This window comes from Mytilus californianus, unplaced genomic scaffold (genome assembly GCF_021869535.1).
Source record: "Mytilus californianus isolate M0D057914Y unplaced genomic scaffold, xbMytCali1.0.p SCAF_5, whole genome shotgun sequence".
NCBI classification, from domain to species: domain Eukaryota; kingdom Metazoa; phylum Mollusca; class Bivalvia; order Mytilida; family Mytilidae; genus Mytilus; species Mytilus californianus.
In genome coordinates, this window is record NW_026262701.1 from 68,392,005 (window position 1) to 68,409,598 (window position 17,594).

The following is a 17,594-nucleotide window of genomic DNA, read 5'->3' on the forward strand; positions in this document are numbered from 1 at the left end:
AATGGTAGCGTGCTTGTATCGAGTGTAGGAGGTTGTTAGTTTGATTCCTGGCCGAGCCAATCCAAAGACTTTAAAGTTGGTATTTACTTCTTCTCCTCTAAGAGCCTGCATTAAGGGGTAAGAGCAAAGATTGGTCATCTCGGAGTCAAAATTATAGTCCAGGTAGAGTGATATGTCTTTGTGCCGTCGGTAACCTTGTAAACTAGCACATTATAAATCAGGCTATGCATGTTGGTCTAGTAAAAACCATGGTTCATATCTATATTGCATTAACATGTTCTTGTCCTGACTATGCATTTAATTTGCCACTGGATGTTAAACAGACATTCATCACCATCATAATCATCCTTCAAATATCATTAGACATTACACTCTGTGACATGAGTGTTTATATGTTAAATTTTTGGTTGGGCATTTGTTTTTATCCCTGAAATATAGTGATTTTAAAGTTTAACTAGATGTGTAGAAATGACACAAATGGTCCCTCTCGCAAAAAAAAGCTTGAAGGACTTTTAGGAATGGAAATTTTGATAATGAAATGTTGATAATTTTCACAAAAATCAAAATGGTTGGAAGAAATGCAAATCCAAAGCCCATAATTTTGCCAAAAATCAGTGGGGCGGAACCAAATGTAAATTAGATCTGTAACTCATCTTAGTAGACTCACATACTAAAAATCAGCTCAATATGTGAAGGCGTTAAGAAAATATTCATAAGGGGGTACTGCGGAACCCTGTGTCTCACCTGCAATTGCTGCTGTCAGTGTTAAAGTGTAATGTTGACTTAAAAAGTGAGTCCATTTGTCAGTAAGATACAGAATTTAAAAAAAAAATTCAAAGTCTTTTCTTTAGATGGTATTTCATGGACTTGAAGATTAGCTTCTGTCCAAGTTTCATAACAATCCATGATTATTTACAAATTTATTATGTCAAAAAAGTTAATCCCAGACTGTCTGTAAATGTTAACTGTAAAAAAACTAAGTCCATCTACCAGGAAAATACTGAAAATGAAAAAAAATGTATTTTCAAAAGTTTGCTTCAGACATTATCTCTTAATCATAAATATACGGAGAATGTGTCCATGGGACACAGATGATGCCCCCTCTTGCATATTACTTTATAAAGGGACATAACTCAAGAACGGTAAAAGTGATGCCACCCAAATTTGAACTTGATCTGAGTTTTGTGGTAATAAGCATTGTGTTTCATAACATTTGGCTGAAGCAAACTTAAGTAAGAGAACGGAAATGAAAAATTCAGCAATTTTTCCATTTGTAAAGGGGCATTATTCTAGAACAGTAAAAGTGACGCCACCAAAATTCGAACTTGATCTGTGTTTTGAAGGTTTGACAAAGTTGTTGATGTCTAAAAAAACTTTAACCACAGAGACAGAACCTAAATGTTGACGCTGCCAACGGAATCTAGGATCACTATGTCTCACTTTTGTGACATAAATGTTGCAGGCTTGACAAAAATTTCATATAGCTGATCGTTGTGGAATGACAGAATGACATACAAGGGTAAAACAATATGGCCCCGACCACTTAGTGGTGGGGCCATAAAATTTAGAGTTTAAATGCGACTTCTTGTGACTGATAACTGTTCAATAATATGTGGACCTAAAAATGTTCAGGGAAGGGGTAATAATACTTTTTCCAGAAGTTTTTATACCCAATGCCAGTTAAGAAAAAAGTATTTCATAAAATAATAAGATTGGTACTCAATTACAATTCTTGCTTTATATGTTTTATTGTGATAACATGAAGGCAATTACTTACTTAATAGCTGAGAGATGAAATATAAAGCCTGACCCCACAAGATAACACGAGCACAATTACTTACTTTTAAATAGCTGAGAGATGAAATATAAAGCCTGACCCTACAAGATAACATGAGCACAATTACTTACTTTAAAATAGCTGGGAGATGAATTATAAAGCCTTATTCCAGTAGATAACAATGAACACATTTTACTTACTTAATAGCTGAGAGATGAAATATAAAGCCTGACCCCACAAGAAAACACCATCAGTGTTTCCTTCTGCACTTGGATGCTTGTGTAAATCAGTGGTGTTTCTGAGTACAAGATCTTCCTTCCTCACATAGTACAACATTGGTACCAGTACACCTATTTCAAGAGAAAACCTATAATGAAAATCTTTTCAATTCTAAAAAAATACTGCATTGTATTTGAATGAATACTTTCAGGCAATGTGTAAGTGATTCTGCTGTAATTAGTGTCTGTTCAGTCAAAGACAGAAAAAGTCAAGTATTCATTCTGGTTTTAAAGCAAAGGTCATAAGTTGACAGATATATTTATTTTTTAATTAGCCATAATGTCTATAGTTGTGTTGGATATTGTAATAAGTAAATTGTGAAATTAACCAATAAATCTTGACAAAGAAAACAAATTCTAAAAAAAAACTGTATTGTATTTGAATGAATACTTTCAGGCAATGTGCAAGTGATTCTGTAATTAGTGTCTGTTCAGTCAAAGACAGAAAAAGTCAAGTATTCATTCTGGTTTTAAAGCAAAGGTCATAAGTTGACAGATATATTTATTTTTTAATTAGCCATAATGTCTATAGTCGTGTTGGATGTTGTAATAGGTAAATTGTGAAATTAACAAATAAATCTTGACAAAGAAAACAAAATTACATAAGCATGATAAGTATGAATATTGTTAATTATATTAAGAAGTATATAGTATACTTTTCAAATTCATTAAATGTAAATTGAAAAAAATTCTTTAGTTATAATGAGTCAAAAAATAGCACAATCTCTTATTAATATGTCTGAACAAGCAAAATTTTGATTCATTTTGAAAATTAAATTGCTCCACACAATATGAAGCCTTTTTTAACTTGTTGGCTGCCTTCATTCAACAAAAATCTTTGTATTTGGTTTATATCATTGTATTTTTATTTCATTTATTAAAGACATATCATTTGTGGTCTTTGTGTAAAGTCATGGCAATCTAAAGCACTTGTCCTTTGTTGCAGACTGTATATTGTTTAGAGGTCTTTTTATTTTTAGTTTTAAGTGAGTATGCTGTGTATTTAACAAATACAACACATTTTCTCCTTTTACCTTTTTTCATATTACATGTACAATTACACAATATCTCCTTACTTTTTATCTTTTAAAATAAAACAAGAATTTTAAACATAATACTAAAGAAAGCAGTAGCTACCTAGTTGATAGTTGTCTTTTATGAGCAATGGTTCAAGTTCTTCCTGATATTTTTTTGCACGCTTCTTATCACCTTGAATAATACCTGCAAACAGAAAAATATGTTACTCGATCTATTTCATATTCTTACTTTATGACTTACCGGTAAAATAATCTTGCATATTGCATATTGCTACATGGGATATTTGTAGTGAAATGACTTTTATGTAGAAAAAAATATATAAAAAGATTAAAAGGTTAGTATTACTTATTTCATTACCAACTGATATACATTAAGAAAAAATAATTTTGCATCACAATCTACGAAAAAAATAATTTACCAGTTACTGGCTTTTATGTTCAAACCATAAGCCTTTTTACTTATTTGAAATTTTGAATACAATTTTGTGCCTTGAAACCTTTTCCTTTATTTAAATGTTTCAGTGCTTCATAGATAAGTAAGTGACAATGGCTATTAAGTCATAGCATTAGTATCTGAAGAGTCAGACTTATATAGTCTTAGCTTATGATAGTCTACTGAATGACAAGATCAAGTGTTGGTCATACAGCTCTGCAACTGTTTCAGTTCTTATACATCCTTGGCTTTCAAATATTCAGCTTTGAGGGTTCATGATGAAGGTAAATCCAGAAAAGCACTTTAGACACATGAAATTTATAAAGTGTTGTTTTCATTTTTGTTCTGTAAGCATGTATAATCCATAATTGCTACAGATTGGTGCTGATGATTTTGCATGCAATGTGGGAAGAGACATAAGAAATCTTATTGGTTGTTATTGTTTGGAAAAAAATCACTTATGGCTCTGCTTACATTTTCTGCAAACAATTATTTAAATACATTGGACAGTCAAAGATGAATATTATCATCTACTTGAGCTGTGTTGCAATTCATGCCTTTAAACTGCTGTCATTTTTTTTTTATTAAATTGCTACTTTTGTGATGTACTAAAATGTCTGCAACATTTTCTTCTTTTTTTAATGGACTTTTGGAAATACTTTCTAAAGTATTTTTTTTCTAGAAAATGTTGTTATTGCTCAAAATATACAAAAAGTTTAGTAAATTCTGGTTATATGTTGTATGTAATGGTATTCTATTAGACTTTCTATGCTCCAACATATCTTTTTTTGTCCAACTTCAATCTTGTTTAACTGTTTTACTCCTGTTTTTCTTTTGTTTCCATGACTACCCTAAACACATTTATCTTTTTTTTTCAATCTTATTCTGTGGCCATGGTTACTTTCATATATAAAATTTGTTTTGGTTGCTGAAAGGTCTTTAACAATTAACCAAAGAGCTCATGCCTCAATAATGTTCATATCTGCTGTAGGAAAATCTAAAACTTTTGAGAGGGAATGACAGACTGAAGAAGAGACAAGTCAAAACAGAAGGTCTTCCAATACATAATATGATGAAGCTATATATATTCATATCTTTTGTTGGGGTTTTTAAAAATTGCCTCATGACCCTGTCACACATTTAAACTCAGCATATATCTTCCATCTCCCTACATGTATAAATTTCATTACTTTTTCAAGTAAGATTTTGAAATGATACCATTGCAGGATAAGTTCAAAAACATTTTGCAGTTGGTAACATGCATATTTAAAAGCAAGAATATGTGTCCAAATGATACCATGCTCTGCTTGTGAATATCATTGTCCTTGTTCAGTGAACCGTGAAATCTGGTTCAAACACATTATAATGAACATTTGACATAAGTTTCAAGTTGATCTGACCACAACTTACTGATAAACTACCTTAACCAAAAAGTTGGTGAACTGTAAAATTGAGGTCAAAACTGTAATCTGTCATATAATTTAGAAAGTTCACATCATAATGTACATGTGTACTAAGTTTCAAGTTAATATGACTACAACATTATCATAAACTACCTTGACCAAAAACTTTAACCTGGTACGGGATGGACAATCAGACCAACAGAATAATGGTCAGACAGTTGCACAGACAAGAAAACATAATGCCCCTCAATAATCAGAGGATCTTAAAAATAAGTAAACATAAGGTGCTTCTACCAGCCCCTTCTGCACACTGTTTATAAGAGCAACAGTCCTATAATTTTGTAGACTATTACAAGGCAGAATACTTAAATTAAGCATGAAAAAGGTCATCTAAGAATTCAGTTGTGGTGGCAGTTAAAACTAATTAAGCCAAAGTTTGCTAGGTTAATACAAATGAAAATAAAGGATCAAAACGAACAAAAATTCTGACAGTATTGAAGTCAAGGTCATAATGCACCAACAATAAAAATATTCTTTTATCTGTATAAAAATCCCAAATAAAATGTATGCTATGGAATCATTACAGACTTATCATTCAGTTCTATTTTCAAAAAAAGTTCTCTTTATTATACATGTTTTTCACTAAAGGACCCCAAGGTCAATTGTGTTCAAGGCTCTAGTATAAATGAGCTATATAAGAGTTTGAACAGCTAGTACCAGTTTGATTTTTTATAACAAAATTATGGCCTGTAAATACATCTTTAATTGGTGAGGATTTATTTTCATTGACATTGTTGGTAGAGATTCATTTATCGTGGTAGAGAATGTGAAAGTATTGCATACTTATAATTACATTTCATACCTACTTGTAATTATAATATATATGTAGAACATGGGCCACTCACATTCAATACCATCAAATGTCTGAAATGTAAATACAAATAAATAAAAGCAGGTTATCAAACAAATGTACAGTGATTCATAAGTGTCAATAGACCATGACTCAGAGGGGGTCGCTGCCAAAAAATCTGCATGGAAATTAGATGTGCCTATGCTTAAAAGTAAAATAACAAAAATACTGAACTTTAAGGAAAATTCAAATGGCAAAATCAAAAGCTCAAACACATCAAACGAATGGAAAACAAATGTCATATTTCTGACTTGGTACAGGCATTTCCTTAAGTAGAAAATGTAGGATTAAACATGGTTTTATAGCTAGCTAAACCTCTCACTTGATAATACACTTGCATACTAAATATCATTGACATACCACTAGTGTTTCCACATAGACTGACCTAATCACAAACTAATACATTGTTGACACGGCCGACGAGGAAAACAGCACGCCTAAGTCTCACTTTTTACTACTTCTTCAAAGCGAGACAAAAGTTGTGCTGAATAAAGGAAATAAAATGAAATGAAATATTACTTATATATCATTATGAATCTTCAGAAATGAAGGTAAAAAAATTCTTAAAGAAAAAAAAAAGTATGGGGTCACCGTGCTATTTTTGAAGCTACAAGTCGTGCAAAAATGCCCAAATTTGCATAGATCGTTCATGAAAAAACACTTTTTTGTAAATAAAAAGATATTTATGAGATAGAATTTTGAAATGAAATATGAGAAGATAGGTTTTAAAATATGCTTTAAGAAAATAAAAAGAAAAAAATAACTTGTTTTCTTGCTACAAGTAAAAATTGAAAAGTTCTCTTTAAAAATTTTACTATTTGAGTTATCTCCCCTTAAATAGCTCAGGTGACAATTTGATTCGACAAACACAAGTATTTGGTATTTGATAAATCAGTCTGAATAGTGCAATGAATCACTGATTTTCCTTTATTCTAATTAAAGTCTAACCCATTAATTGCCAACCTGTCTCAAAATTTGTAGATTTAAGCAAAGAACTAGACCTATTGTGAACTGCTATTTTACAATCCAAGATGGCGGTATACAGTTAATCCTTAAGCATTATTATTATTATCAAACACTTACTTTTATTTCAGCTGGTCTGTAAAATGATCTAGTTTTATCCTCTAGTACAGTTCTGTATCCATCTCTCAGAAATCGTTTGATTCCAAACTTGCCTTTCAATCTTCTCAAGACCTTATCTTCTGTTCTGTCTGTAATATGTTTTTCATGTATAGCAAAGGAGGGCCAGAAAATAGTTGGTAATAATGATGCATCTGTGTTCTGAAAGATAAATTATATATTCTATTGGATTTTACACTATAAAGACTACAACTTTGACCATGATTTTTACCATGTGTTCAATTCATGTTAATGACGACACCCAATTTAGGAATGAAAAACTGTGCAAAAAAAAAAAGGGTTGTGAATAATTCAGTGTTTAAAACGTACTTACTTAATAATAGATGATAATAACTTTGTCTTTTTGCCACAATATTTATCGAGAGAATTTTTCACAAAAATTGACATATGGGTTTAATCTGAGAGTTCAATCATGTTCTCCACTTTTTTACCATCATTTTTTTATAACACTCTGACTAATTCTTCCATCTATTTTCTCTCTCTTCTTTCCAAGATATCACATAGTTTCTTTAAAAATTGTTTAGTCATATATGATACCCACATACATTTACAAAGAATAGTAAATCTAAAAAACAAAAAGTTCTGATCTGCACAAAACTTTGAAATGGCACAACTGTTGTGAGGTAATTCTGTTCAGTTCTATTCCATTCAAATGTAAAGCCATATTAATCATGATGGAAACTGCAAGTAAATTTGTGAAGACACACATCATCATATTGTAGAAATGGTGAAGTTTTTGCCAGGGAAAACCCATAAAGAAGACACACTGATAAATAACAAGAGGTACTGTGATCAAAGCTCACAAAATGATTCCCCCATCTCCACATAAGGCTAAAGCAATGGCAATGTCAATGATATGCTTAAAGAATCCTCAAAATTGTAATAAAAAAACAAAATATAAGGTGGTGCATAATAACATTATATGTTAAACATTCTGATAACATCTCAATAAATTCTAATTAGGGGTGGGTACACAATGGTACAACACCCATCTCTAAGATAAAGTAATACATGTAGCAAAGTCTATGTTCTGCAAAAGGAAATTCAAAAAATAATTAGGATAGCAACAAAAAATGAGGTGCATAATGTCATTATATGTTGATGGTTCTAAGAAAGTTTCATTAAATTCTAATTAGAGGATAAGGAAGAGAAGTGAATAAAATGTAGTGTGCAGATATGACAAAGTCCATGTCATGCCGAAGTAAACCTAAAAAAAATATTCTGATAAAGAATCTAATATCTGGACTTTGAATGTTTATTTCATACCTTAGAATTTGATTCTCTGGGTAAAATACTTTCAAAAATAGTCCTGTTCCTGTTGTGAGCATCAATATCAACATATATCACAGACCATGAAGCTCCTTGATCTCCAAACAAGTTTACACCATTAATGGCTTCTAATGCTGCTTTGGCTATTCCAATTGAACTGTGAAAGAATTGATTAATTTTATTATCTATACTTTAGCATAATCTAAGATTAAATATTACAGTTTAAATATACAACCATTGGTCTATTAACCATATAGGAATTAGCCTGAATATACCAAGGGAGACAATAAGAAACCAAATATCGAAGAAAGACAGACCTTTATAAGAAAAATATCTAGCAGTATAAACAACCAATCGTTAAGAAAACAAAACCTATATACTTAACACTGCACCAAAACAAATCCTCTACAAAATCCTTTGAACACATGGTCAATACATAACAACTAACATTCCTCCATTAAGATTCCAACTGCTTCAGCAGTTTTTGAAATTTTTTATTCTAAATTTTAAATCTCTGTTGACTACCATATAAGTTGTTAGGTTTGCAAAAAAATAACAACGCCAACAAAGTATATTTCTGCAATAAGATTAAAATGTTTCCCATACGGTCTAATATTAAACTACTGGTAAGTCTCTTTAAATCATTAATACAAGAGGGACCATACTTTCTTTTTACCACCATACTTGTTTTCTATTATTACAGTAGTTCACATGAAAATCCAGGAGGAAAGTTTTAAAATTCTTCTTTTAAAAAAATCCTTCATTATAGATTATAAAGAATTCAGAGAAAGACTTCATTTCATTACACTATATCATTTGTTTCCCATTGAAATTATGGAATGATCTAAAATAAAACAATAATTTTAATTGTCCATCATCTGACACTACAACAAACCTTGCATGGACTTCAGTAGATCCATTGTAATATTTACTTCCTCTCTCCCACATTCCATAATCTGGTGTCCTGTAGGCTCTCTCAACGTAAAATACTAAGTTCTGTATAAAGTTTACTTCATCTGTTGTGTACACAATCTGTAAGAATGCATGAACATTCAAACCTGCTTACAAGGTCATTTCTTTTAAGTGAAAACCTGTCATGGGCAGGTCAACCTCTTGTTGTCCTGTTGTAGTAATACCTATGCATTTTAAACCCTGATTCAAAGGTAACCTCTCTTATAAAGTCACTTTTCTCTTTTCCAAAGAGTGACCTTTCAATACAGGTTTGACTGTATTTTTAATAATAACGTAGTCTACAGATATGTTGTTTTATTTTTCAGTAAGAGAAACATAAGAAATTAAAAAACAGTCAATTTAATACAGCCTCATTTACATTTTGATGATAGTGACATCTATATTTAATGTTTAAACACTACAAAAATGATGTTTTTCCTCATTTCACAAAATGTATGAAGTACTTTACAATCATTGACTTTTATATCATCTTCTCTGGCAGTTGCAAACTTTTATAAGTTGAAATATCCAATAGAATTTACTAAAAACAAAAATAACACTGAAAAAAAGAAGACAAACAACAAGAATTTGCATGACGTCATAAACCTATGTTGCCTAGATAAATTACATTCTAGCTGTTCTAAATCTTATATCAACCTCTCATGATTTTTCTCGTGGTGAAGTAAATGTTTTACAAATGAAGATTCCCTATGCTTTTAGCTAATGAGAAGAAAGAATTCTTAAAGTCATGTACAACTAACACTATTTGTAAGATTACCTTTAAACCAGATGCAATCATTTGCACTAGAAACAGCAAATATAGTCCAACCACATCAATCTGAAAAAAAAAAATTTGGTGAAGCAACATTTCAAACTGGTTATTTTCTTATAATTCAGGGAGTACCGATATATGTGAATTTATTACACCGAAATATATCTAAGAAAGAACGTTAACTATATCTGTTCATTTTTATTTGTTCAGTATTTGAAATAACTATTTAGAACACAACAACATATTGGACTGCTATCTAAAGTACTTTGAAATAAAAATAGTCTATCTATAAGTGCTTGTGAGCACTGATGGGAAAAGATGGCTTTCATTTTACAGCATGAACTTAACATTGTATTGCAATGGAATACATTTAGGTTTAATTAGAGTTATCTTTCTTTGACCATAATTGTAGTTACTTGAACTTTTAAAAAAATTAACAGATAAATTCACACCATGCACAACTTACATATATAATTTTTTAATTAAATATTTCTCTTGACAAGGAAGGTTACACACATACACATCATTTCATAACTTGAATATCTGAGTATATATTTGTTATCAATAGTTTGACACAGGCATAGATATGATCTAATGAATGTTCACCTCACTACACTTTGTTACCAACAAGGGTAGAGATGAGGCTTGGAAGATATAGGTATCAAGCCAGTGGCATAAGGGTAGAGATGAGGCTTGGAAGATATAGGTATCAAGCCAGTGACATAAGGGTAGAGATGAGTCTTGGAAGATATAGGTATCAAGCCAGTGACATAAGGGTTTTGATTGAATTTCCTGCAATCTTTACCTTCCCCCTCCTAAAAATACTACTTTTCTTACTTGTAAGTGAGGATAATCCTGATCTCCATACACTGGATCTCCTGTCACCATGTCAAATGATGAATGTAATGCAAAGTCAGGACTCTGATTTAATTTAAACTTTTCTACCTATAAATAAAAGGACTTAACTTGATATTGGTTTTTCCATAAATATTACTGAGATTATCAAAGATCAGCCAACATTACCAGTTTCCCAAAATGACAAAATATGTTGATATAAACAAAAAACAACCACTGTAAAAGTGTAAAGGTTCTTGACTTGTGACAAGCACAGTCATGTACGATACATGTGGCTTTTAATTAAAAAGCATAAATAAACAATCCATTTTTTTTAAAAGAGTAAGGTAAGAGTTATTTTCCTTTTTACGCAGGGTATTTTTATACATATATATAGTTTGTAGTAATTTTTGACATTTATCTTTTTCAAATTATTTTTCTCAAAACCCACTTATATTTGGAAATTTCATCTGATTCATAATACTCCTCATTAAAATTATTTGTCTTTGTTTAGAAATTAATCTAGGACTTAAATGGAATATAATATGCAAATTCCTTATAATGAATTGACATAAAAATATGTTTACCAAAAGAGACAGCTGCAGTGAATTAAACAAATTCAATATTTGCAAAAATATTTAAATATTGATCATTTTTTTGTAAGTGAAACTTATGCTAAAGGTATAATGCAATTACTTTTGATGAGTTTTTAAAACAAAAACTTTTTTCTACGTCATATATAATTTTGTGTGTGTGCCATTTCATGTTATCAATAAAAATAATCACATGAACTCTCTCTGATATTCAAATTATTTCTCTGAGGTCACAGTAAGGACTGTTCCATTAGTACATACAAGACCATTGGAATGCTGAGCTGATAAGTGTCAAAAACTATTCAGAGTGGATTTTGAATTTCTTACAATTGTTTCTACAGGTAATTAACCTATTTTCAAGTGCCATCTCAAGGAACATATGAATAAAAGGAAATAAGACAGCAACTTAACCAAAAAAGGATAGAAATGACATCTAGAGGTCTCTCATATGTTGTACTGTTACACCACTGTCCCAGGTTAGGGGGAGGGTTGGCGCCTTCAAACGAGTTGTCTCATAGGCAATCATACCAAATCTTCTTATTTTCATATCCAAGACATAAAATATATATAAACTTTTTTATTATATGCACTTACAATTTTCTTCATTACTTTACTGCTTTTATCATGATTATGCAAACCATTATTTTTTTTTAAAATAAGAGTAAGATTCTTTACAAAAAATATATTATGATATTGAGTTACCTTATCAGCTTGTCTGAACCAACAAAACAGTATACCTCTCATGCATTTTACTGCTGTCTGAGCAAGTTCAACAGTTTTTCCTTGATCATCATCAATTTTCCTCAAATGGTAAACATTTTTTTATTAGTTAAAAATCAGTCAATTACAGATACATTTATGTTTATGAGAGCTGACATGTATTTCTGAGATGTGGACATACATGGCTAATATATGCAAAATATATACTGATTTCATTTCAAAGCCTTTTATAGCTACCAGTAACTATCTGATATGGGTTTTGTTTATTGTTGAAGGCTGTAAGGTGATCTTTAATATCTGCACTATGTTGGATAGTTGCCTTATTGGCAATCATACCACATCTCTGTATTTTATATTCATACAAGAACAAAATATATCAGTAATTCATACCAGATTGTTACTGAATTAAGTAAGAGATGTATGTTCAAAGGGGATTCTAGAAAATATTATTGATATACTGTTTTTTTTTAAATGACCTCAAAGGAAATGTAGGTGGTTAGGAGAAACAAAATGGAACATAAAAAGAATAGAAGATCAAATCAATTCAATGGGCATTTGTATTGGTGAAAGAAGATGTGTTTTATCATCATGTTTTCATATAAAATAGATAGACTTAAAAGTACCAAAATCTGGACAGGTAGATATATAGAGTGACAGACTAGTATATATAAAGATGCCTAAGTCTATATATATTATATGTCTTGAAGACGCATTATAATATTTGCTTTCAAACTGTTTAAAGTTCAAAATTATTTACATGATCATGTTCACTTTAACAATCTATTTAAGATTCACATGAATAAAACATGTGGGAAAACCAAATTTTGGTCCACCATATGCATTGACATTTGGCATTCAATTTTTTCAATTGTAGATATTTCTGATGAAAAACAACAAACGCACAAATTTAAATCAAGTGTCTCTGATTTAAGTAAAGTAAAAAAAACATAAATACTGCTGCACTATAGTAACATCCCAAAATAATCTGATAAAAATCAAAGTCAATCTGTCAGAATCCAGTGCTATATTAATATGACAATATTTACTCCAAATAAAAAGTTTCAAGAAAACCTACTTTGGTTTCATTTATTTTCCTGCGTACCAATTTTCTTGGATTGAGGAAAACTTTTGGTGGATAATTGATTTCATGGTTTTGCTAAATATAATAAAATGCTCCGCAGGGCGCAGCTTGATACGACCGCAGAGGTCGAACCCTGAACAGTTGGGGGAAGTATGGACACAACATTCAAGCTTGATACAGCTTTGGATTTGGATTGTGATTAAATATTTGACACAGCATAGGTTTCTAACACAGATTGAATGTGGTCTAAGAACTTAAAAATTTTAAATTGGACATTCACCTATTATGGTCCAATATTCAAAATCTAAATACATGGTTAGATTCAGCATATCAAAGAACCCCAAGAAATCAATTTTTGATGAAATCAATTTTTGATGAAATCAAACAAAGTTTAATTTTGGACCCTTTTGACCTCAATGTGGACAAAGTTGATAACGGGGCCCAAAAATAAAAAATCTAAATACATGGTTAGATTCAGCATATCAAAGAACCCCATATATTCAATTTTTGTTGAAATCAAACAAAGTTTAATTTTGGACCCCGATTTGGACCAACTTAAAAACTGGGCCCATAATCAAAAATCTAAATACATGTTTAGATTCAGCATATCAAAGAACCCTAAGAATTCAATTTTTGTTAAAATCAAACTAAGTTTAATTTTGGACCCTTTGGACCTTAATGTAGACCAATTTGAAAACGGAACCAAAAATTAAGAATCTAAATACACGGTTAGATTCAGCATATCAAAGAACCCCAATAATTTAATTTTTGATGAAATCAAACAAAGTTTAATTTTGGACCCTTTTGACCTCAATGTGGACAAAGTTGATAACGGGGCCCAAAAATAAAAAATCTAAATACATGGTTAGATTCAGCATATCAAAGAACCCCATATATTCAATTTTTGTTGAAATCAAACAAAGTTTAATTTTGGACCCCGATTTGGACCAACTTGAAAACTGGGCCCATAATCAAAAATCTAAATACATGTTTAGATTCAGCATATCAAAGAACCCTAAGAATTCAATTTTTGTTAAAATCAAACTAAGTTTAATTTTGGACCCTTTGGACCTTAATGTAGACCAATTTGAAAACGGAACCAAAATTTAAGAATCTAAATACACAGTTAGATTCGGCATATCAAAGAACCCCAATAATTCAATTTTTGATGAAATCAAACAAAGTTTAATTTTGGACCCTTTGGACCTCAATGTGGACCAATTTAAAAACGGGGCCCAAAATCCAAAAACTAAATACACGGTTAGATTCAGCATATTAAAGAACCCCATGAAATCAAGAATAAAACCCCATTGAAATTGGTCAAGAAATAAGCAATTTATAGGAAGTATCTTCTTTTGCACAATCCTGTGCTATTAAATATTTCTTGCTATTGCACAATACTGTACAATTGACAATTTCTTGCTATTGTGCAATATTGTGCTATTGGATATTTCTTGCTATTGCGCAATACTGTGCAATTGAAGATTTCTTGCTATTGCGCAATACTGTGCAATTGAAGATTTCTTGCTATTGTGCAATACTGTGCAATTGAAAATTTCTTGCTATTGCACAATACTTATTATATAGTGTGTATCTCCTACCATATCATTATTATTTGATTTTAAATATAAATCAGAAATAACCAACTTAAAATGGAAAATTTTAAAAGAAACAAAAAAGGAAAAAAAGAAAAAAAAAGGAAAAAAAAAATAAATCCCCCCCCAAAATTTTTTGAACCCCCATTATGATTCATCACCCCCAAACTCAATCCCAGCCTTCCCTTTGTGGTATGGTACCTTGCAGTACAATTTCAGAGAGATCCATACACTTGAACACAAGTTATTGTCTGGAAACTAGAAAAAAATGTGTTTTTTGGCCCCTTTTTGGCCCCAAATTCCTAAACGTTTAGGGCAATTACCCCCAAACTCAAACCCAGCTTTCCCTTTGTGATATGGAACCTTGTAGTACAATTTCAGAAAGATCCATACACTTACACACAAGTTATTGTCATGAAACTAGAAAAATGCTTGTTTTTTGCCCCTTTTTTGGCCCCTAATTCCTAAAATTTGGAGGCAATTACCCCCAAAATCAATCCCAGCATTCCTTTAGTGATATGGAACCTTGTGGTACAATGTCAGAGAGATCCATACACTAACACACAAGTTATGTCTGGAAGTTACAAAAATGCTTATTTTTGGCCCCTTTTTGGCCCCTAATTCCTTTACTGTTATTACCATAACCCCCAAAATCAATCCCAACCTTCCTTTTGTGGTATTGAACCTTGTGGTAAAATTTCATAAAGATCCATTCACTTAAACTAAAGTTAGAGTGCGAAAACCAATGTGTCTTTGGACGAAGACGACGACGACGACGCCGACGACGCCATCGTCATACCAATATACGACCACAAAAATTTTTTTGCGGTCGTATAAAAATAAGAAGATGTGGTATGATTGCCAATGAGACAACTCTCCACAAGAGACCAAATGACATAGAAGTTAACAACTATAGTACGGCCTTCAACAATGAGCAAAACTCATACCGCATAGTCAGCTATAAAAGGCCCCGAAATGACAAATGTAAAGTCTGCATTCATTCCTACAGAAAGTTTGTAATTCATTGAACATTTAAATTTGTGGTTCCCCTATACCCATTAAATCTATGAAAATTGGTATCCAACGCACAATAACGAATCCACAGTAATTAATGGAAAATAAATGGAGAATGTGTCCCCATGGACACAGATGATGCCCCCGCTTGCATACATTATAAAGGGACAGAACTCAAGAACAATAAAAGTGACGCTACCCAAATTTGTACTTAATCTGAGTTTTGTGGTAATAAGTATTGTGTAAAGGTTTCATAATGTTTGGTTGGGGCAAACTTAAGCTACAGAACGGAAACTAAAAATTTTGCAATTTTTCCATTTATAAAGGGGCATAACTCGATAACGATTAAAGTGACGCTACCAAAACTCAACTTGATCTGTGTTTTGTGGTAAAAAGCATTGTGTATAAGTTTCATAACATTTGGTTGAGGCAACTTAAGTTAGAGAACAGAAACTAAAAATTTTGCATTTTTTTTTCATTTATAAAGGTGCATTAACTCGAGAATGGTTAAAGTGACCCCACCAAAATTCAAACTTGATCTTTATTTTGTGGTAATAAGCATTGTGTATAAGATTCATAACATTTGGTTGAGGCAAATTTAAGTTAGAGAACGGAAACTAAACATTTTGCAATTTTTCCATTTATAAAGGACATAACTCTAGAACGGTTAAAGTGACGCTACCAAAATTCAAACTTGATCTGTATTTTGTGGTAATAAGCATTGTGTATAAGTTTCATAATATTTGGTTGAGACAAACTTAAGTTAAAGAACAGAAACTAAAAATTTTGCAATTTTTCCATTTATAAAGGGCATAACTCTAGAACAGTTAAAGTGACGCCACTAAAATTCAAATTTGATCTGTGTTTTGTGATATTAAGCATTGAGTATAAGTTTCATAACATTTGGTTGCGGCAAACTTAAGTTAGAGAAAGGAAACTAAAAATTTTGTAATTTTTCCATTTATAAAGGGGCATAACTCTAGAACAGTTAGAGTCTGTATTTTGTGGTAATAAGCATTGTGTATAAGTTTCATAACATTTGTTTGAGGCAAACTCAAGTTAGAGAACGGAAACCAATTTTGGGACGTACGTACGAACAGACGGACAAGGGTAAAACTTAATGCCCCCTCCGCCAGGGCGGGGGCATAAAAATAATGTTTTGTTTGTATGTTCAAACAATACATTGAAAAGGAGGCCTTTTATAGCCGACTATGCAGTATGGGTTTTGCTCATTTTTGAAGGCCGTACAGTGACCTATAGTTTCATTATATGTCATTTGGTCTCTGGTGGAGGGTTGTCTCGTTGCAATTATACCACATCTTCTTATCTTTATATTCAACCTTTCACTCAATATCTAATTTCTTGTTTCTGAGATCTAAACATGCCATCATTTCAACTTTTTAACCATATGGAGGTGTATACCTGTATGCTTGTGATAGTGCCCAAGCTGCGACAGCACAATAGATACTTTCTCTGACTCTTGCTATATTGGATGGCTTCTGATCATTACCAATGCTGGGAAACATTCCTAAAGTACTGCTCTGGTAACATAGTATCTGACGCTTTACTGAAAAGAAATCTATAGATATAAGAAGATGTGGTATGAGTGCCAATGAGACAATTCTCCAACAAAGTCACAATTTGTAAAAGTAAAACCATTAAAGGTCAAAGAACGGCCTTCGACACGGAGCCTACATGTATTAGCCCTAAGAGAATGACATGTAAACCTCCTGAATATTTAATATGTAATACACGGACAAAGTCACAAGATAATAGAGATAGCTTTA

General features: G+C 31.5%; 1 protein-coding gene across 1 annotated transcript in view; it reads right to left on the minus strand.

Moving 5' to 3' along the window:
- Nucleotides 1–17,594, minus strand: part of LOC127701269 (phosphorylase b kinase regulatory subunit beta-like) — a 64,190-nt gene that overhangs the window by 40,159 nt on the left and 6,437 nt on the right. The window contains exons 2-11 of the mRNA XM_052205103.1: nucleotides 17,230–17,374; nucleotides 12,100–12,199; nucleotides 10,808–10,915; nucleotides 9,977–10,036; nucleotides 9,143–9,279; nucleotides 8,245–8,404; nucleotides 6,922–7,119; nucleotides 5,795–5,852; nucleotides 3,193–3,276; nucleotides 1,978–2,127 (exon numbers count right to left, since the gene is read on the minus strand). Coding sequence (XP_052061063.1) covers nucleotides 1,978–2,127; nucleotides 3,193–3,276; nucleotides 5,795–5,852; nucleotides 6,922–7,119; nucleotides 8,245–8,404; nucleotides 9,143–9,279; nucleotides 9,977–10,036; nucleotides 10,808–10,915; nucleotides 12,100–12,199; nucleotides 17,230–17,374 — 1,200 coding nt within the window. The remainder of the gene's footprint in view (nucleotides 1–1,977; nucleotides 2,128–3,192; nucleotides 3,277–5,794; nucleotides 5,853–6,921; nucleotides 7,120–8,244; nucleotides 8,405–9,142; nucleotides 9,280–9,976; nucleotides 10,037–10,807; nucleotides 10,916–12,099; nucleotides 12,200–17,229; nucleotides 17,375–17,594) is intronic.